Source organism: Strongylocentrotus purpuratus, unplaced genomic scaffold (genome assembly GCF_000002235.5).
Source record: "Strongylocentrotus purpuratus isolate Spur 01 unplaced genomic scaffold, Spur_5.0 spur5_scaffold_7, whole genome shotgun sequence".
NCBI lineage: Eukaryota > Metazoa > Echinodermata > Echinoidea > Camarodonta > Strongylocentrotidae > Strongylocentrotus > Strongylocentrotus purpuratus.
Window position 1 is genome coordinate 2,487,828 of NW_022145613.1, and position 21,011 is coordinate 2,508,838.

Consider the following 21,011-nt stretch of genomic DNA (forward strand, 5'->3'; position numbering starts at 1 on the left):
TATGGTAAGTAAGCACATGCCCCCATTAGAATTTCAAAAAACAAATAACGGAGGGGGTGGGACAACAGTACATGCGATGATGGTATAAGAGATCGTCACACACCACCCCTCATCATGTGACCTTGTTCTTTTACATTTCGTATACCTTAATTAAGATCGCCGCCACCCGTTTCACGATGCTAGCCTATTTGAAAGTGCATTTTCATAAAACTACATGTCAATGTGCACTCGCTGTTAAATTCCATGCAGGCAAATATACGGTCGCATGTTCTAACAAGCCGTTTCCGATGTAAGTGAATGAATGTAATTTGATTATATTGTGCCTTCTCATGCATATCTCCTTTCTGGTGCGCATTTCTCTTTCCTCATCTTCTTCTCAACCCCACATGCCAGGCGCGGATCCAGGATTTCTTAGGGGAGGGGCCCAACTTTCTTATTATTTTTTTTGCTCCCGAAAATTTGAAAATCGCGCCGGCCGAAAAGTCGCTCAGTGGGTTGGGAGGGGGGGGGGGGGGGGGGGGGAGGGTAGTAAGCACATTTTTTTTTTTTTGGTCCTCCAAAATTTTAAAATTTGCACCCCCCCCCCTCCCTTGAGCGCCAGGGGGGTGCAAAAAAGGTAAAAATCACGTGATTTTACATGATTTTTTTTCTCAAGGGGGGGGGGGGGGGCGGGCCCCCTGCCCCCCCCCCCCTTCCTGGATCCGCCACTGCCACATGCAGCTCATCATTTTGTATTATTTTCTGTACCCCCGATCTCTCACTTCTTTTTTGGCATTGTATACTCTTTGTATTATGACCGTGTTATTCTATCTTTGTCATGTAAAGCACTGTCTTGTCCAGTTCTTGTCTCTGTTGGCATCCCCTCTTTCCCCCTGTGTTGTAGTTCCTTTTGTAGTTATGGACTTGTTAATTTAATTACTCATTATTCCTCAGTATCATTTGAGGTGTTCACACTTGTACAAGCATTGCTTTTTAGTGGATCCTTCTGTTTCCAGCATGTATTTCTACATTTTGTTGTAAATGTTTATAGTTGATTTGTAATGTTCTGATGGAAACATGAAAAAATTGAAATTGAAATCGAAATTGAACATTGATGAAAACTTACTAAAAATATTCCATCTCAGAATGACGCGGACAAATAAAAGATCTGGTAAATCACATTGCAGGAAATTAAACAGCTAAAAATATACCACACGGCCTAAAAGGTTTCATAGTACTATAAAATAATCAATTTTGCGTTAAAAAGGGTTTTATTTCTTTGTGCGCTAGACTATGCTTTAAACTATGCTGTAAACAGAGCACTGTATAGATTGATATTAGTGCAGTGCTTCTTTATAAAAATTGAAAATGTCACAAATCATTTCCTCGTCCAATCCATTCAACAGATCAAATATAAAACTCCTTATTTGATTACTTTTGGCAAATCAATTTAGCTGTTTAATTCTCTACGTCACTTGCGGCTTCTCCGGCGCCTGCTATCGCGCTCAAGCATTTTACGAGAAACACTTAACTACAATTCAAGGATAGGATTTTTCCTAATAAATAATATAAAATACATGTTGGACAAAATGGATTGATCGAGACTAAAGTAGCTTGGAGGTTATACCATGTATACCTTCGAACTAACAAATAGATAACTAATCTTTTCTTGCCCACGCAGAGTTAGTAAAATTGCTCTTTCGTCCAAATATTATTATTTTGCTAGGGGGCAGGGCCCGTCGCACCCCCCCCCCCCCCATGGATCCGCGCCTGTTTGGTTCTGTGTATGAACACGAATTTTGGGCGAATACTGTCCTGGTTGTCTTTCCAAAAAAAAGGGTTAGTATTTGAGCAATAGAAAGCATCATTTATCTGAGTACTTGTTTCTGTAAAAGTAGTGTTCTATTAATATATTTGGTGTTTGAATTACCCCAAGCAAAAATTCCATAATGTAAATACGGCAGATAAAGGGTTGAGATAATAGTATTTTGTAAGGGAATGGAAGTCTAAAGTTGTTTATAACACCCATATTGCTCCGGTTGTCTCATTTTCGCTCGCTGACCCATTGCCAGCACAAACGTAGCTAGACGGCAATACCAAACTAGAATGTTCCACTATGTTGCAGGGTGTATATGCCATTGGGTGAACCGGGTGTGTGGAAATGGTGTGTTGGGGAGGGGAAGTGAGAGTGTTCGTGTGTGTGTGGTAATTGTATGTGTGTCAACAATTAAAGACTAATATTGGCAGATGGCTAATCATTAATCTACAATGACGAGTGATCACAGTCCACAGATAAATGTGACTTGAACGTATATAGCAGACGGCAATCGGCGGATCGGACGACACTTGTTAATGATTTCGTATGTGAGATTGCTTTGCTAAATTCAAAATACAAGAACTTTTTCCATATCTTTAAACTATCATTGATATCTGATAATTAAATATTTAGTAAAATAAACCTACCAAACTACATAATACAATAAAATACTTGACTGAAAGTAGGGGAGTTTGATGTGGTGCACAATTGCACCCCTCTGTAAATAATCGAATAGTCCATGGCGTTCATGAATATTCATAAAAGTTGTTGGTCACGATGAGATAAAAGTGTTAGTGTTATCTGTAAATAAGATTAATGATAAGGTGGTAGATGCGAATTTAAGATCATTTATGTATAAAATAAAGAGCAGCGGTCCGGGTAACGACCCCACAATATGTGATATGCCTGACAATTGATTCGCAATTATTAACTGAGGCAAATTGGGTCCTGTCTTGCAAGTAATTGCTAAACCACCCCAAGGCCTTTACTCTCACACCATAGTGCGAGAGTTTAAATAATAATATTTCGTGATCTATAGTTTCAAAGGCCTTGGAGAAGTCCAGGAATATTCCAATGGTGTGTGAAAAATCATCAATTCCATGAGTGACTTTATTTATAAATATGAGCATTGCGTGAGTTGTTGTATTTATAGAATAATCTTCTTTTTTTTTCCTGTTGAAACAACGTAGCGGCGAGATTGTTATCCAAGGTTGACCAGGAGTTTTTTGTATTTATTATTTTCTGCCTGACGTTTTGGTGGTATATCTGTGTTCAATTATGAAATAAAAGTTTAATAGAAGAAATACTTCCAATGAGTCATTTGTGTTTTCACATGCGACAAGTCTTTAAAACTTAAATTTTATTTAAATTTGTCCACATCATCCTCTGAACGTTTTTGACGTTCGATCGCCAATTTCTGAAAATTGTCCTAGCCATTGGGAAAAGGTGTGAACGAGAATATTGGGAAGTGGTCGCTGATATCGGTCAAAATTTTCCCCGTAGAAGCGTGTGTTTGATGATTTTAAAACATGTTCTCAAGTGTTGTTAAAGAATTTATGATGCGCGTAGGTTTGTTAATTAAAGGAATGAGTGAGTGTGTAAACAAAGTGTCTAAGAAAACTCATTATCAATAGAAGCAGCACTACAAGTTAATAGATCACTTTCGAAATGCACCCGAATCCACGCATGTCTGCTCACAGAGTGCTCTCAGACTAACTCTCCGGCGCTTGGCACCTTTGATTCCTCTACGAGTAATTAACATTGGAGGGAGGGTAGGTTAATTATTCCCTCATCGGACAATGTGAACCATCCATATGATCATTGTGTTGACACCCCCCCCCCCCCATTCCCCCTCTCCCTCTCTCTCTCTCTCTCTCTTTCTCTCTCTCTCTCTTTCTCTCTCTCTCTCTCTCCTCTCTATCCCTCCCTCTCCCCTCTCCCCTCTCTCTCACACACACACCCACCCAACACACACATACACACACACTATCTATCTCTCTCTTTCTGTCTCTCTCTCTTTTTTCTCACTCTCTCTCTCTCTCTCATTAGCTATCTCTCTCTCTCTCTCTATCTGTCTTCTGTTCGCTTCTCTTCTCTACGGTAGTTGTATTGGCCATTTACAATTTACGTAGTTATTAGACAAAATAATCTCATAGTCCGAACTCCTCTCATCCTGAGTTGTATTTCATTCATATAGATCCATAAAACCAAATATCAACTTTTCGAATATAATTAAAATTAGCGTGTCAAAAATCGTTCCTCATAAAATCACCTCATTTCCATGTAACAACCAGGATCCCTTTTAACATTAATGATAGTAACGGGTGGAGCATGGACGGTCGTAAAAGTATAAAAGGCAAGGATAATCAGAGAGTCAGAAAGGAACGATGTATACTGCAAATAGAAACAAACTCCACGGGACTCATTAATCTTCCGATTCTCTCGGACTTGGATACTTGGATATAATCCACTTCAAAACATGTTTCATTTGCAGGACACATTTTAGAATTTGCTGGCCTATGTTTGCTCATACTACATGTATTTCTTCATGATTTAATTTCAAAAAATGATCTTTTCCTAAGCCTTGTAAAAAATCAAGCTTGCACAAGGTTAATGATTGATTCATTTATTTGATAGTTTCTTGCTGAAAGACTTGATATAAAATATAACCAAACTATCCTCTTATAAAGGTTTTTTCAGGAATTGTTTCATTCGATCGTTCTCCCGTAATTTAAAAAAAAAAATTCTTCCATACGATGATTTGTATTATTAATATTATCATAATCTGGATAATATTTTAAGACTGTAACGTTCAACCCTACGTCTGGCATGGTCACGGTGATTATCCAGAACTAGTACGATGAGTGTCTACATTCTTACAAGACAGATTCTAATCAGTCAAAATCTTCTTAGGAAATAATAGGAAGCTATATTCTTTCATTCATTCATTCATTTCGGTTTATTGAATCAAAATTCCTCGTTAAAACAGTCGGTAGACTGATACAAACAAAGATTACAAACTTGAAATGTTCAAAAATATAAAGAAAAATTACATACATGTACATCAATATGGAAAAGAAACAAGAATTAGTTAAAGGAAAGAATAACAATAATAATGAAAACTTCAATATATTGCACTTCATACACAATACAGATCTAATTTACATACAGTACATGGATAAGTGGGAGGAAAAAAAGAAAAAGAGAATGGACAAAGTGTTTCATTCCCTTTTGAGCGTTCACATTTTTAACACAATTAACAGAAATTGATTTATAAAACACAAAGTGATGATGATTATATACATATATTACAAATGAACAGATCTACTAGCAAATATGAAGAAAGTTGAAAAGTAAGAAATGAAATAGGAAGCTGAAGAAGATCTAAAGAAACGAGCGTGTGTAAATAATGTGTACAAATGTGTAACAAAATAACAAAATCAAACGCAGTGTCTCATTCTGGCTTTTGTTATACTATAAAATAAAGGGTTTAAATGGGTACATAAACCATGTAAACGGAATAAAGTTGTTTCATTAATATATATATGAACATAATGTATAACAAAATATTAACAAGGTGAAAATTCAAGGCGCTTGTAGGCTATATTGTGCCACTTTGTTTACATCCTTTTAACGGTTAACAATTTATTTGTATATTTAGGACACATGTATATCATGTTACTAAATACACGTAGGCCTATACTGTATATAGGCAATCATGTGGTGACATTAAAAAGCAAAAACTACATGGAAGAATTAAACGTTCACGATAGCCCTAATTATGACGGAGGACACTATCTCTTTAAAAGAAAAGAATGGTTTCTTTCAGCAGCAAGGGATATTAAAAGCGTTGAAATCACAGGATAGCAGAAGACGAATATAGTCATTAGTCTCTTCCATTTTATTTGCAATTTCTTTTTAATAGACAGAAGTTAGATCAATGCGTATATAATATACCAATCGGTATTTATGTTTTTAATGAGAAGTGTGATTTAAAAAAATGCTAATTACTTTGGTACACGCTGTATCTATATATAACACCGAGTAGTACTTTGTGCCAAAAAAACAAAAAAAACTGTGATAACAAAATAATGTCATCTTCCATACCAGCCACACATTGCAATTTTATGAAACAAAGGGTTTCGTGTACAGTTCAAACCCTAAAGGTGATACCATCCTTGGGCTCCTCAAGAGAAACTTTCATCATCTTGATGAAAAGTCATTAGTTCTCCTGTATAACACCCTGGTACGACCTAAGTTAAAGTACTGCTCAACAGTATGGAACCATCTTTTGAATAAGGACAAGGATAAGTTGGAAAAGGTGCAGAGGAGGGCTTCAAAACTTGTCAAAAGTGTGAGACACTTAAACTACTCAGAGAGACTTAAAGCACTGAAAATCCCCACTCTACAGTTCAGACGGAAACGATTTGACATGATTCAAGTATTCAGAATAATGCACCAGTTCGATAATCTTCAAGAAGAACATTTCTTCAGCAGAACAAAGTGCAGTCGCACCCGTGGTCACTCACTTAAGCTTTACAAGCTAAAATGCCGGAAGACATTAAGGAAAAACTCATTCAGCCAAAGTAAATCAATGTGTGGAATGGTCTTCCAGGCGATGATGTGGAGAGTACCACTATATCAATCGTTTTAAATCTAGACTTGAGAAATGATGGAAAGCTGCCCCAGATAAATATGATGACAACCCCAGCCAAACGAAACCATGGATATAGGAACAACATTCTAAAGACTGAATAATCCTGGATCAAGTGAGTTACAAGTGGGTTACTATCTTAATGCTGATTATTGATAATTTATTTCTTTTTTTTTACTTATCACATAAGGGATTACATAATTTGGAACTGAATACATTGTAATTCATTTCCCTCAAATCAATTCCCCCCTCTCTCCCTCTCTTTCTCTCTCTCTCTCTCTCTCTCTCTCTCTCTCTCTCCTATCTACATATCTTTTTATAATTATGTCTCTCTCTCTCATCTTGCATCCTTGCCAATGTAATTATTACTACCCATAATTAAACCGTGATACAATCCAACGGTTCCTTCGTAAAATAATTATTACATGCAGTTTGACATTTAAGTGCAACAAATTTTAACAGCCATGACAATCGATCATTTAAATAACGGACGTACTTCCAGTTTTCCTAACGCTTGAGTCGGGCTTGTTCCCACTGAATACGGGTGAATTTGTGTTGGTTTTTCCAGTGAAGAGCTCTTTGGTTGCGACCCTGAACTGTGGATTCTGTGCAGCGTAGATGAAAGGATTCAGACAACTGTTGAAGAAACCGAGGATCGTAAGGACTCGATGAAGAGGAGTACCGATGTATTCAGACCATTCTATGAAACCAACGATCACACCTAAGAAGGCCACCTGATTGGGCAGCCAGCACACGATGTAGATGATGATGATCTCTAACATGATTATGAGCACGCGATTGCGAGCGACAACGTGGAAAGAGGTGTCTGTAGAGCTGGTTTTCCCTCGGAAGGTATTCCCTTGGAAATTTTTCGATTGGCGATGGAGCTCCAGCGCGATCAGGGACTGGGTGATGAGCATGGTGGCGACGGGAACAACTATACGAAGACAGAACCAGTAGTAACCTATAGCTGTTAAGCCTTGACGAGTCGTCACCGTTAATGTGCAGTATCCATACGTGTCGTCGATACCTGTGACGAAGAATCCGAACAGTAGAGACAACAAGGCCAGACACCAGATGAGGCCAACGGCTATGTTTACACGCCGGACAGTCACCATACAACTGAATTGCAGTGGATAGACCACGGCGATGTACCTTTCAACAGACATTGCCATTAGGATGTAGGAGGAGGCAGTGACAGGTAACCAAAGAGGGAGGTTTTGGAACATCACCAAACACCATAACATTCCTTGCCATGAATCGGGCGCACGGGATGGGGTCGGATAAGGGACGATGGCAAAGGATGTCACGAAATCAGCTACGGCCAGATTTCCGATGAGGATGTCGGTTGTTCGGCCGGACAAACGACGACGACTGAAGATGACCAAGATGACCAGCAAATTACCCAAGATTCCAACAGTGGCTGAGAGGAGTTGGAGAATGATGTCCCACTTCCATGTTAACGATTTCCAAAGCCATTCAGATTCTGAACCACCTGATGTGAAAGATAACAAATTAATTCGAGCAGTTATCTTATTACAGAACTACAATCGGAGAGGTATCTATAATAAGGTTTAGTAAAATGGAAGGTGTTTTCATGTTCATGTCTGGGACATTCAGGCGCATATTCCCACATTCAATTCTGGATATAATACTACACCTAACCCCAAACCTAACCTTAAACGTATCTGAAAACCTCTTTGACGAAATAAAGCCCGGAGCAATTGTTACTCTGACAATGTTGGATCACCATTCTGAGCATGTCAGCTTGGTCTTAAGTCGAGTTTGGAAGAAAACAAAAGTAGCAAGACTGAGGTGAGAAGATCGGAAGTTCTCTCTTTGCTGCACATGACTTGGACTCGTCCTGTTTCAAGCGTCTGGTTTAACTGAATTATTATGACATAGAACTGTATATCCTTTATATCCAATGCACCATCATAGACCATTATGATATAACAAAAGGGAGACGATACACAAGCCTAATAAGTGTCGTTGTTGATGTCATTGAATGAATGCTGATTATGTTAGCTACCATGATAATTATGAAGACTAATTTAGTGAAAATGGAAGACGATATGGTTCAACTCATTAATTTAATAAACGTTTCTTTTTGAGGGGGAGGGGAGTTCAACTATTGTTATTATTGTTCTTACTTAATTACACTTCATCTAATTATGTTTTACTTGATGTAAATATTCATCAGCTTCAACTCTGCACTTACCTGAACCGAAGTCTGTAATTTCTGTTGAAAAGTTGAACGCAGATGAAAGGTTCTCCGAGGTCATTCCGTCACTGGACCAATGCACACTCGTAATGGCGCTTCCCGCGCTCGTCCCACTTGGCGCCGTATTCAAGGCGCCATCTTCCTCACCGTTTGTATGTAGTAATTCACCACTGGTATACAATGTAATCTCGGTGACGCCATCGCCAGGGCTGGTTGCGGAGTCAGATTCCGTGGTGCCTTTTTCCCTGATGGTAGTGAACGTGTTGGGGGACGTGAATGAAGTTGGCGGGCCGTTGTCATGTGTGGTGGGCGTGGTCAGATCATGGTTTGTCGCTGTTTGAGTAAATGCTGTTCTGATCATCCCCGAGAACACGAGGAGGGCCATAAACGCCCCCGTGGTTGCCGATTCGGGTGGTGGCATTTCGCTTTATTTAAAAACAATTAGGAAAGGAGTTTCAAAATCTTGCACTAAGTCCGATGTGGATGGGACAAAATTGTTTGTCACATATTGGTTTATCGAATACTAAAATCATAATTCACTAGAGAGAAAAATTCTACTTAGTTTTATGGTTTAGTGTTGAAGCGGAATGCACAAATTATTTATCAAAATATGTGCACTGCCACTAATGTTCATTTATACGAGCAATTATCATGGAGAAAAATTATCTAAATTCAGCCATAATTATATATTACTTCATGAAGTAAATTAATTGAGTTTGTTTTCTGACTGCAATGTTAAGGAGGAGAAAATGGACTCTCCATAAACATGATGAATTATGAAATAATAATTGACACGATCGACATAAGTCTTTCCAATTTCTCTTTTGTAACGTTATGTTTGTTACTTTTTATTTGTTTGTTTATTTGATTGATTGCTTGTCGCGAATGTATTGTATGATAATGTCATGTATACCGGGATACATCCATAATGTTGTAATCCCGTGCAGATTTATGTATTCATATTCGTAACTAGAAAGATACAAACACGATCGCAACTACTTTATATAGACTTTGGCAATTCCAATGGCCTCGTACGTCATCTTTTTTAATTATGCGAATATTACCATGTCATATTACGTAATCTGAACATGATTTCTAATGAACGTACAATGAGGTGTTTAAATCGATTTTATGCTATAACGTCATGTATACCATACCGGGACACGTCTTTTAAAAAAAACCTAGACAAGCCATTCTAGCGCTGCATTTGATTGCGCTGGCTCAAAAGGGACATATACGTCATGCGCTAGTCATAAATATTCATAATACACACGCATCTGATGCGATAGTTTGCCATTTTAAGAGATTTCATACAAAAATTACAAGTGCAAAGATATGTTTACTTAAAATGAATGACATCTCGAGCAAATCGGTACACTTGCCACAAACGAATAACTACCCAGCTCGAAACTTGTTCTTAATCATTGCGACATACCGGTTAGTCTAGTATTTTGCCGATTTAATTTTTGATCTCCCCTACACCGTACCAACGCAAATATTCAAGTATTCAAATATTCAAATGCAGCGCAAAGATGGCTGGTCTAGGTTAAAGAAAGACGCTACCTCCATAAACTTGTAATCCCGTGCAGATTTATTTATGTATATTCGTAATTAGCAAGATGCAAACACGAGCTCAACTACTTTAGACTTAGGCAATTCGATTGGCGATATACGTCATCTTTTCAACAACGTTTTATTACTTTTCCGAACAAGATTACTAAGTACAATAGGGTATTGAAATTGCTCTCGAGTTAATTTTTCGAAAGTATAATTATAGATGCGATCGTATTGACCTAACAATTAAGGTATGTACCCTGAAATTACCCTACATATTGTGTACAGGCAATCGTCTGGAAGCTTATGAAATAATTTGATTACAGCCGGTTTGACATGCCCCAGTTAATAAATTCTTGTATTCACCGTAATTCCGGATTGCGTACAAGCTTCATCTTGCAATTTACATTGAAACCTTAGTAACATCATGATCATCCAACGCATGTTTGAGCTAAAATGGGTTTAGAATACTGGATCATTTTCGTAATGTTATCAACATTTAATGCATAATTTTGTGTTAAGTACCATGTTGCAAATTATTTCATTCACGAATAATTAATGTATTTAATAGTTAGTATGCGAATTGCTAACATTACCTGTTGTCAGGTGGGACAAGCCATAATGTTTGTCAAACCTAGCAAAAATTAATGTATGCAATTAATTGGCATAAAATTTGATAGCATTACGGAAATGGCCTATTGAACGAAACATGTGTACCAACAGAACACTTACAAGACTTTAGCCTGATTTATGCCCGTCCCTATATGACATATACATTTCGCGAAGCATGATAATAGGTTGGGGTTATAAAAGATTGGGTTAAGGGTTGGGGCACATAGAGACAGGGTGGGGTATAGGACCTAGAATGAGGAGACCTTTACAATCTTTATCGTACCAATAACTATTTATTTTTGGTCGCAGTCCTGCAGCGGCAGAGCCCATATTGTCTATAAGCGAGAAAAGGGCATTTTATATTTACTAGCCATCCCAGACCATCGGGGAGAGTGTGTTTAACAATTATCGCTATTACTTCCTGTCTCGTCTTTTTTCCCTCCCCCTCCAGCCCTTTCTCATATTTACCCCCAATAGAATGAGGGCTGCTGTTTTGAACCCCCCCCCCCCGCCCGATCCGCATATGTGATGTTTATATTAAACATTTCTTATATGAGATTTGTCACCATCTGGATCAAGATATAAAAAAAATTTATTGGAATATAGCACTGATTTTAGAGAGCAAAAAGTCATAAGGCAAACTAAATTACCACTTTCATATTTTTTCTTCATTTACAAAATAGGGGTATTCCCATTTATTGCCCTAAAACGCATTCGTGCGGAGAAAAACGAAAACGGTTGTGCATGTTCTTTTCTTAAATTGTCAGAAGATATACAATTTTCTCCTCTAACTAAATCGTTTGCGTTTGTTGAAATCTTTGTCATATCGTGTTGACAAAAATTGTTCGTTATCATGGCCCTTTATTTAAATGACCAGTCATTCATTTTAATTGGGTATCAATATTCTCATGCATTGACCTCTCATAAAATATATGCAGGTATATACGTGGCAAACAATCCAAACACTTTTGATTTTTACAGGCACATAATTATGATTATGATTTTATTCATATCCTTATCCCGAGTTAACATCCGGATTTTCTATGTATCATCGTATTTTAGTATGAAATGTAATGGGGGTTTTCCCATTTATTTACGTTGACAGCTTTATAAGGGTATATACGTTAGCTGTTTAAGGTGTGTTTGCGTTTACCAGGCTCAAACCATCATTTTCAAGATTAAATCCAATCGACCTTTTTCAAACCAAATATATGTATTTATTAATACACATATTTCTTTTCTGAATTATCTCACAAAGTGTTGTTTAACAGATTTATTATTTTAAAATAAAATCTGTTTGTGATAAAGTTTTAAAGAAATTCGTATCATCATCCGTTGTGTTTAAACTAAAAATTATATCGCTGCCGAAATTACTAAACATTAATTTTCATTGAAAATGTTAATTATAATATTTTTATCAGGAGTAACTTCTTGGTTAATAAAAATATGCCTTTCTTCCTGAGACTTTTTGCTTGGAAGTAAATCTTTCATCACCTTTCAAAACCGACTTTTCGTAAGCTATTTGTTGAAGTCCCTCTCTCGTGCTAAAGCCAAGTATTCATCGTTAATTCTAGGGGATCCATTAAACTTTCCCCGTGCAGAAACCTCTTCAGTTTTTTATTCAAATTGTTCGCTTTCTGTCGAAAGCAAGTGTATTTTTTCGCAGTGCAACTTCATAGTTTGGGTATATTCAATAGATTGCTGAAGATTAGGTTGATAATAATGGATTCTGGTATCTTCAGCTGTAAGTATGATATGTTGGTCGAACTTCCTTTTGTTAAAGTCCCTCTCTCGTACTAAGCCCAAGTATTCATCGTTATTCCAAGAAGATCCATTAAACTTTCTCCTTACAAAAATGTACGGAGCATGTTTGTTACTAAGATTAAGCTTTAACGACGACATTTGTTTGACATTGTTCTCTAAAGAGAAGACCGAATTTTGAAAGGTGTTTTCGTTTAAGGACCTGCATGAACGCTCTAAAAGAAAAGATTTTGGACGTTAACTTTGGATGATTTTTTTTTTTTTTTTACTAAGTACACTAAAGACCGGTCGCTTAATCCAACTGATTGAAATCCAGTTTTCAATGGACAAATTGTGTCGGAAACACATATTAAATCTATCCACGAGGTGCTATTGGGAGAAACACAAGTAGGTTGTTGAACAAGTTGAGTAAAAGGCATCAGTGCTCAAAATTCATTTACTTATTTCTGTTTCTACATGTATATAATCTTTTTGTATAATTCACATTTATCAAGTGGACTATAATTTATAAGAATCACGGAAAGAAAATTGAGGATGAGTGAGTTTGGTAGTGGGTTTTCTTTGATATTATAAAGGATTTCATTCGACTCTTTATTTTACGATTGTAATTCATGAATTGTACACATATTAAGTTAATTGAATTATTTTATTATGATGAAAAAGAATTGAATTTTGAAAAATTATTTGTATTGAATGAAATTGAAATAAAAATAAAGTGGGAAAACAACAACAAAAGTGTGTGTAGGTGTGCGTGTTCAATAATGTACCAAGAGATTATGATACAAACAAAATATGCTTAAGGATGAATTCTTAGATTCCTTTATTTATTTCTTTTAAAGCACGTACTCAAAAGTGTTAAGCGCAAGTTACATTGAAAATGCAAGTATGATACAAACTGATAAGTCCATGACGAGGATATCATTTTTTGTTTTTTGTTTTGACAAAATATGATATAGGTTCTTTATCAAGAAAAGTTGTATTAAATCAGTGACTTCTATGAATACTGGCATATGTTTGTTTAGAATACATCATCCGTTTTATTTAATTAGCCTAAAGTATCGTCTGACAAAAAAGTAAACTTAAAAAAGAAAAACCGTCACATATATACCTGGAAAGGAATTCATAATTACTGATTTAGAATTGGTATACTGTGGAAGCATACATGTACATGTAGGTCTATGTTATGAACAATATACTTCATGAACAAAAACATTCTTGAATTATGGGCCCTTGAATTCAGATGTACCATAAAATAAGTTCAATTTTCGTTCATCTATATTTTGTTTCTGAAAACGTCATGTCGTGTTAGATTAGGCATACTGCATTCGATTTTTTTTTAATGGAATTGTTATTAAATAGTTGCACTAAAAAATGATGAAGATTCAACCGCAAGCATTATGTTTTCAGGTACCACAATTCGTAAGATATCTGTTCTTTTCCTTAGTAATCTGTGCTTGAGAAATTCAGAGATAAATATAGATGCATCTTTTATCACTTAGATGGGCCCACAATAAAAGCAGAAGAAAAAAACAAACAGAATATCAAGATCAAAAAACAAAAAGTAAAGTACAAAATATCAAATGGTACTGCAATGGCTTAGAAGAGAACATAAATAAAGGAATAAATCATAAGTGGCAGAAAAAATAATCGACGAAGTAAATATAGAAACTTACCTCGGCTTCGAAATTGCTGGAGAATAAACTACTGATCCTGTTTCTGCAACCACTCAACGCGGGTCAATGAAAAAGTGTTTTATGTAGCCATATAATCTCCGCTTTTATATACATGTAGGACGGCACGCGCAGAGGCTTAATTCCCCCTCCTGTCCTATTATCGTCCGTGTGCGTAATAACTCTTCCTGTGATGTCATTTCGTAACACTTTCTTGGTATTTTTGTGATGCAGGTATGTACGAACTCAGAACCTCCATTTAAGTCATATCGATAAACACAAAGCCAGGTGAAGAAAAAAAAATTATATAACAAGAGATTATTCAAAGGCAGAACTCACCAATGCAACAAATTTAATCAAAACAATTCTGGAAACCTATGAATGCAGCATTAATTCGATTTAAAGAGACTTCTGCCCTACAAATCTGTTTTGAAAGCGGATATATACATTTTTTCTGACTTAATTCGTAAATGGTTTCATTGTGTCTAATTTTGCCATATTTCCATTTTCTGGAAAAATGGCAAAATTAGACAAAATGAAACCATTCATGAATTAGGTCAGAAAAATGTATATATATATCACTGTTTCTATGCAAGAAACCGAGTTTGCGAGGCTTTAAATGGAAAATTAATTTTTAAACTTTAAAAAGGATGAGGAAAATCATTTTGCCTAACAAACAGTTCTGTGTCAACTATAAGTACGGTGAATTTCACTGACGAATATATTACGATCTTGATTTAGAAGGAGTAAGATGGAAAACTTCCATATTATATTGTTGCTTTTAATCTGATAATTTTTCAGAAATAACAATAAAAAAGTTTTAAAACAAATTTATAAAAAAAGATGGAAAACTTCCGTTGATTTAAAACATGTATTAACCCAAACAATATCTATTCCTTTTGATGAAAAATGTAAACTAACAATAGGTTTTTGTTAACATAATGTATACTAACATGGAACGTTGTACAGAAAATAATTAGATTATGTTTTTTAACCAACTACAAAATTCAAAAAAATATTTCTAAAAACTATTGTACTAGAGGCCTTTAAGATACATGACATGCATACGGGCAAATGATACGGGCATAACATAAACAATATAGAACTGTATATTGATATTACCCAAGCAAGCATTTAATGATAGTATTATTTAACTGTATATATTTTCGGCTAATTCGCAAAGTTCACATTAAAATGCAATTATAGCTCTTCAACTCCCGCGCGATGTAGGAATGAACTTGACAGTCGACCATTAAAGATACGGATGGGATTCGATCGTGCTCGAGTTTTATGTTCTTATGTTTCCGATCGCAGCTACTCTCGATAATCCAATCCAAGGCAAATATCATTTTCATAGTATTATCAAATTTAATGAACATATCTTTGTTTAGTGCCTCGTTACAAATTCTTTCATTTACCTGTTACGAATAATTGTACACTGTCGCTCATATAGTTGGAATATTTTTGTTTTACCCCAATTTATGGAATTATTTTAAAAATAATTAAAAAATAATAGATCTAGATAATAGTATACATTCTCAGATTTTATTGAATAATGATTTGACAATGTGTGTTTTGCGTGACTGCTAAAGCATGTGTATGCTACTATGCTTATCAAATAGGGGACCTACGCCCTTAGTCATAAATGACAGTAATGCCCCACAAAAGGGCACTAATATAGGACATCGACACGGTTTTGATCCTGGGGTCTCACAGTTACGAGGCCATTGCTTTGTCACTGGACCATGACTGTACGCAGCGGGGGCTAGGGTAGGGGGCAGTTTCCATAAATTTTAAAAAAAACAGAAAATGCAATAAATTTTCAATAATTTATTGCATTTTACCCCGGTCCCCAACATAAACAAATCCTCTGGATGGCCATGCATTATATGTCGGTAATCGTTGGCTCATTATGCTACTTAGTGGTGATGCGAATTTTTTTTACTACAAAACAAGTTTTTGCTCATTACGCCACTGATACTAAGTATGTAATGCAAAATAATGATGGTAGAATGTTGCCTTTAAAAGAAAATATTGATACCATGAATTATAATCTTTGCAATGTGTATGCACCCACACAGAAAAAAATCAGGGAAAGATTTGTTAAGAACTTACAACACAATCTTATTAGAGACGATGTAAATGAAACTGATTTTAATCTTATATTAGGTGGAGAATGGAACTGGGTAGTAAATGTGCATTATGATGTTCAATGTACCAGAAGTAATTTTTTATAAAAAGACACGAAGTCTTAAATTGCTAAAACTTTTGAAGAAGAACAAACCCATTCAGTAGAAAATCCATATTGAAAAATTCTTCTCTACAGATATTGCCTTAGGTTTTTATTTCAATCGACTTATTTTGCTCACGGCTCACGAGCTCCTCGCCTATTGAAATGTGCACAAATGACAATGGGATAGTTTCGTAATGAAACCAAATTGAATGGAAACATCTTTGTGAAGTTCCTCGATATAAATCATTTCATTCATTTCTTACAAATAATTGTATCTCAATAGAATTCGAATTGCATACAGTATTTGTTGATAAGACATAATAATATATGCAGTTTGCATTCTATTGATTTATTCATAACAGGTAAATGAAATAATTTGTATAAAGGCACTTTACAGAGACGTATGCATTGAATTCGGTTACATTACGAAAATGGCACCTTAATGGCGTATTCCGATAATTGAAGAGAAAACCATCTATTTGCTTTGTACAAAACATAAACGCTATTAATATCTTGCTTTTAAATATACACTTAAAGTGGAGAGCATTTTGCTCTGTAAAAAACATAAACACCATTAATATCTTGCTTTCAAATGTACCCTCATAGAATATCAATATAGTTTAGGTTTTGCTCAGAAATGATATTAAAAGCAAATTAGACCTTTTTTGTAAAGTACACCTATCACAGTTTAACTTCTATATCTTTATTATTGTAATATTTATTATCATTTATTGTAATCATTATCATTACAATTAATAGTAGAAGTATTTGTATTATTATTAATGAATATAACTATCATTATATTTACCCAATTACCCAGTATGTAATCATTTACCGCCCCAAATCATGAATTAAATCACGATTAAACATCAGATGTCATCGATTCCCTGTAGGCTTACAGGATTTTTTCTCCTCTCTCTCTCTCTCTAACCCCTTTCTCACCTTCTCGTCTCATCTCACTCCCTCGCTCTTTCATTTTCCAACAACCCCTCCCTCTGCCTTAATCTCTCTTCTATCCTATTCACCAATCTTCTACTCTCTCCCTCCTCATCTCTTAATTGTCATGCCCCAGCACCCGTTCCCTGTCTCCAATTCCCTCCCTATGCCTCTATCCCACTCACCAATCTTCTATTCTCTTCCCCTTTTCCAGCCCCTCCCCTCTCTCTGCCTCTCACGCTCTGCTATACCACTCACCAATCTTCTATTCTTTTCCCCTTTTCCAGCCCCTCCCCTCTCTCTGCCTCTAACTCTCTGCTATCCCACTCATCAATCTTCTATTCTCTTCCCCTTTTCCAGCCCCTCCCCTCTCTCATCCATCTGCCTCTAACTCTCTGCTATCCCACTCATCAATCTTTTATTCTCTTCCCCTTTTCCAGCCCCTCCCCTCTCTCTGCCTCTCACTCTCTGCTATCCAGTGGCAGATCCAGGGGGGGGGGCCGGGGGCCCGCCCCCCCCCCCGGGAAAAAAATGAAGGGAAAAAAAGGAGGGGGAAAAAAAAGGGGAAAAAAAAGAAGGAAAAAAAAAGGGAAAAAAAGAAGGAAAAATAAGAAGAGAGAGAGAGAGAGAAGGAAAAGAAGGGAAAGAGGAGAGAAAGGGAAAGATAGAAGAGGAAGAAGAAAATAAAAGGGGGAAGAAGGAGATCGGGGGGGGGGGGGGTTCGCCTGCTAGGCTGTTGCCTCCCCCCCCCCCCCATCAAAAAAATAAGAGAGAAGGAATGAAATGGAAAGACGAAAGGAAAAGAGGAGATAAAGGGAAGGAAATTGGGGAAGAAGAAAAGATAAGAATAATAATAATAATAATACACAATATTTATTAGGCGCTTAATACTGGTGTCTCTAAGCGCACCATATTCTGACTAAAAAAATTATTTACCAAAAGTTATAATAAAAAAAGGGGGTATTAGTTGCAATTTTCCCGCCAACAAGATGTGGATCGGGGTGGGGTGGGGCAAAAGGCCCTTGCTCCCCCCCCCCCCGCCCACGCTAAAACAGAGAGAGAAGGAAGGAAAAAGGAAAAAAGGAGAGCTAAAAGGGACCGAAAAAGAGGAAGAGAAAAAAAGGGTGAAAAGAAGGGGAAATAGATAATTTGCGGTTAATCCCGCCAACAACGTGTGTAAAAGGGTGAAAAAGAATATTAAAGAGAAACAGAAAGAAAGAGAGCAAGAAAGAAAGAATAGTTAACTGCTAGTGTCACAACAAAATAAGGTATCAAAAATGCTCATCTGACCGTAATTAAGCGCCTAACACCCCTGGGCTTCTGGGGACTCCGCCTGCTGGAACTCACGCCAATCAGTGTCCTGCCAGTGTCACAAATAAGGTATAAAAATATGTTCATCTGACCGTAATCAAGTGCCTAAAACCCCTGAGATTCCGGGGTTTTCCGCACCCTCGACCCCACCAAGGGCCCTAGGTGGGACCCTGAATGCTTATCTGACCGTAATTTATTGCCTTAAACCACCGAGTTTCCGGGGGCGGACAACTTGAAGGTATCAAAATTTGTTCATCTGACCGCAGGCGCGTAGCCAGGGGGCGGTGGGGGCGCCCCCCAAAAAAGCCGGCCAAAAAAAGAGAGGATAGAAAAGGAAGAGGACGTAGGAAGAAAAAGGAGCAGACAAAAAACATTTTTGAATCTCAGACAAGGATTAAGAGTCGAAAACGGTACAACGATTGTCTTCTTTCTCTAATAATTTAATGAAATGTCAAAGCCTTCGCGCAGGAGGGGGGGACTGATCTGAGACAAGGATTAAGAGACGAGAACGTTACAGCGAATCGTCTTCTTTCTTAAATACTTTTAATGAAACGTCAAAGCTTTCGCGCTTCGCGCGGGAGGGGGGGGGGGGGGACTAAATTGAGACATGGGTTAAGAGTCAAGAATGGTAATACGAATCGTCTTCTTTCTCTAATAATTTAATGAAACGTATAAGCTTCCGCGCTTCGCGCGAGAGGGGGGAACTGAATTCAGACGAGGAATAAGAGTCAAGAACGGTACAACGAATCGTCTTCTTTCTCTAATGATTTAATGAAACGTAAAAGCTTCCGCGCTTTGCGCGCGCAAAAGGGGGGGGGGCTAAATTCAGACGAGGATTAAGAGTCGAGGACGGTACAACAAATCGTCTTCTTTCTCTAATAATTTAATGAAACGTCAAAGCTTCGGCGCTTTGAGGAGGAGGGAGGGGGAAAATCGCCCCTTCCTGCACCCCCTGGCACCCCCCCCCCCATTACGTCAATGCACCCCCCCCATTAGGCAGGGGGGGGGGGGTTGGGGTAAACCCCCCTTGAGTTTTTTGTATGTTTTTTGGGAACCCCCCCCCCCTTTTGATTTGATTTTTTATTTTTATTTTTGTAATAAATAATTTTTTTTTTTTAAATCCTTATAGATGACATAAAAAAATATGTCCCCCCCCCCGCTTATTCAGCGGCTGGCTGAGTCGTTGCGATTTTTTGGGGACCCATAATTTCAAATTTGGCCCCCCCCCCCCCCCAAAAAAAAAAATCCTGGATCTGCGCCTGCTGCTATCCCACTCACCAATCTTCTATTCTCTTCCCCTTTTCCAGCCCCTCCCCTCTCTCTGCCTCTAACTCTCTGCTATCCCACTCACCAATCTTCTATTCTCTTCCCCTTTTCCAGCTCCTCCCCTCTCTCTGTCTCTCACTCTCTGCTATCCCACTCACCAATCTTCTATTCTCTTCCCCTTTTCCAGCCCCTCCCCTCTCTCTGCCTCTAACTCTCTGCTATCCCACTCACCAATCTTCTATTCTCTTCCCCTTTTCCAGCCCCTCCCCTCTCTCTGTCTCTCACTCTCTGCTATCCCACTCACCAATCTTCTATTCTCTTCCCCTTTTCCAGCCCCTCCCCTCTCTCTGCCTCTAACTCTCTGCTATCCCACTCACCAATCTTCTATTCTCTTCCCCTTTTCCAGCCCTTCCCCTCTCTCCTCCCTCTGCCTCTAACTCTCTGCTATCCCACTCACCAATCTTCTATTCTCTTCCCCTTTTCCAGCTCTTCCCCTCTCTCTGCCTCTCACGCTCTGCTATACCACTCACCAATCTTCTATTCTCTTCCCCTTTTCCAGCCCTTCCCCTCTCTCCTCCCTCTGCCTCTAACTCTCTGCTATCCCACTCACCAATCTTCTATTCTCTTCCCCTTTTCCAGCTCTTCCCCTCTCTCTGCCTCTCACGCTCTGCTATACCACTCACCAATCTTCTATTCTCTTCCCCTTTTCCAGCCCTTCCCCTCTCTCCTCCCTCTTCCCCTAACTCTCTGCCATCTCACTCACCAATATTCTTTTCTCTCTCCCCCCCCCCCTCCCCCGCCTTTCCCTCATCTCTCCATTTCCCTGCCCTAGCACCCCTCCCCTCTGTCCCAGTCTCTCTGCTATCCCCTCTCTCTCTGTCCCATTGCTCCCACTTTCTCTCTCCCTCTCTGCTTCTCTCATATTCCCTCCCTCTGTCTCAATCTATCTCCTATCTTACCCAACAGTCTCTATCTCTCTCTGTCTACTTGTTGGT

The 21,011-nt window shown here is 37.8% G+C and overlaps 1 protein-coding gene across 1 annotated transcript; it reads right to left on the reverse strand.

The window, feature by feature from the left end:
- Nucleotides 1-4,727: 4,727 nt before the first annotated feature.
- On the reverse strand, nt 4,728-14,370 carry LOC100891457 (trace amine-associated receptor 6-like). The gene is made up of 3 exons (XM_003724506.3): nt 14,274-14,370; nt 8,671-9,098; nt 4,728-7,944 (listed from the first exon to the last, which is right to left on the reverse strand). Exons 2-3 carry the CDS (start codon nt 9,092-9,094, stop codon nt 6,929-6,931), a joined length of 1,440 nt encoding a protein of 479 aa, XP_003724554.1. The 5' UTR covers nt 9,095-9,098; nt 14,274-14,370; the 3' UTR covers nt 4,728-6,928.
- Between the last annotated feature and the right edge of the window lie 6,641 nt (nt 14,371-21,011).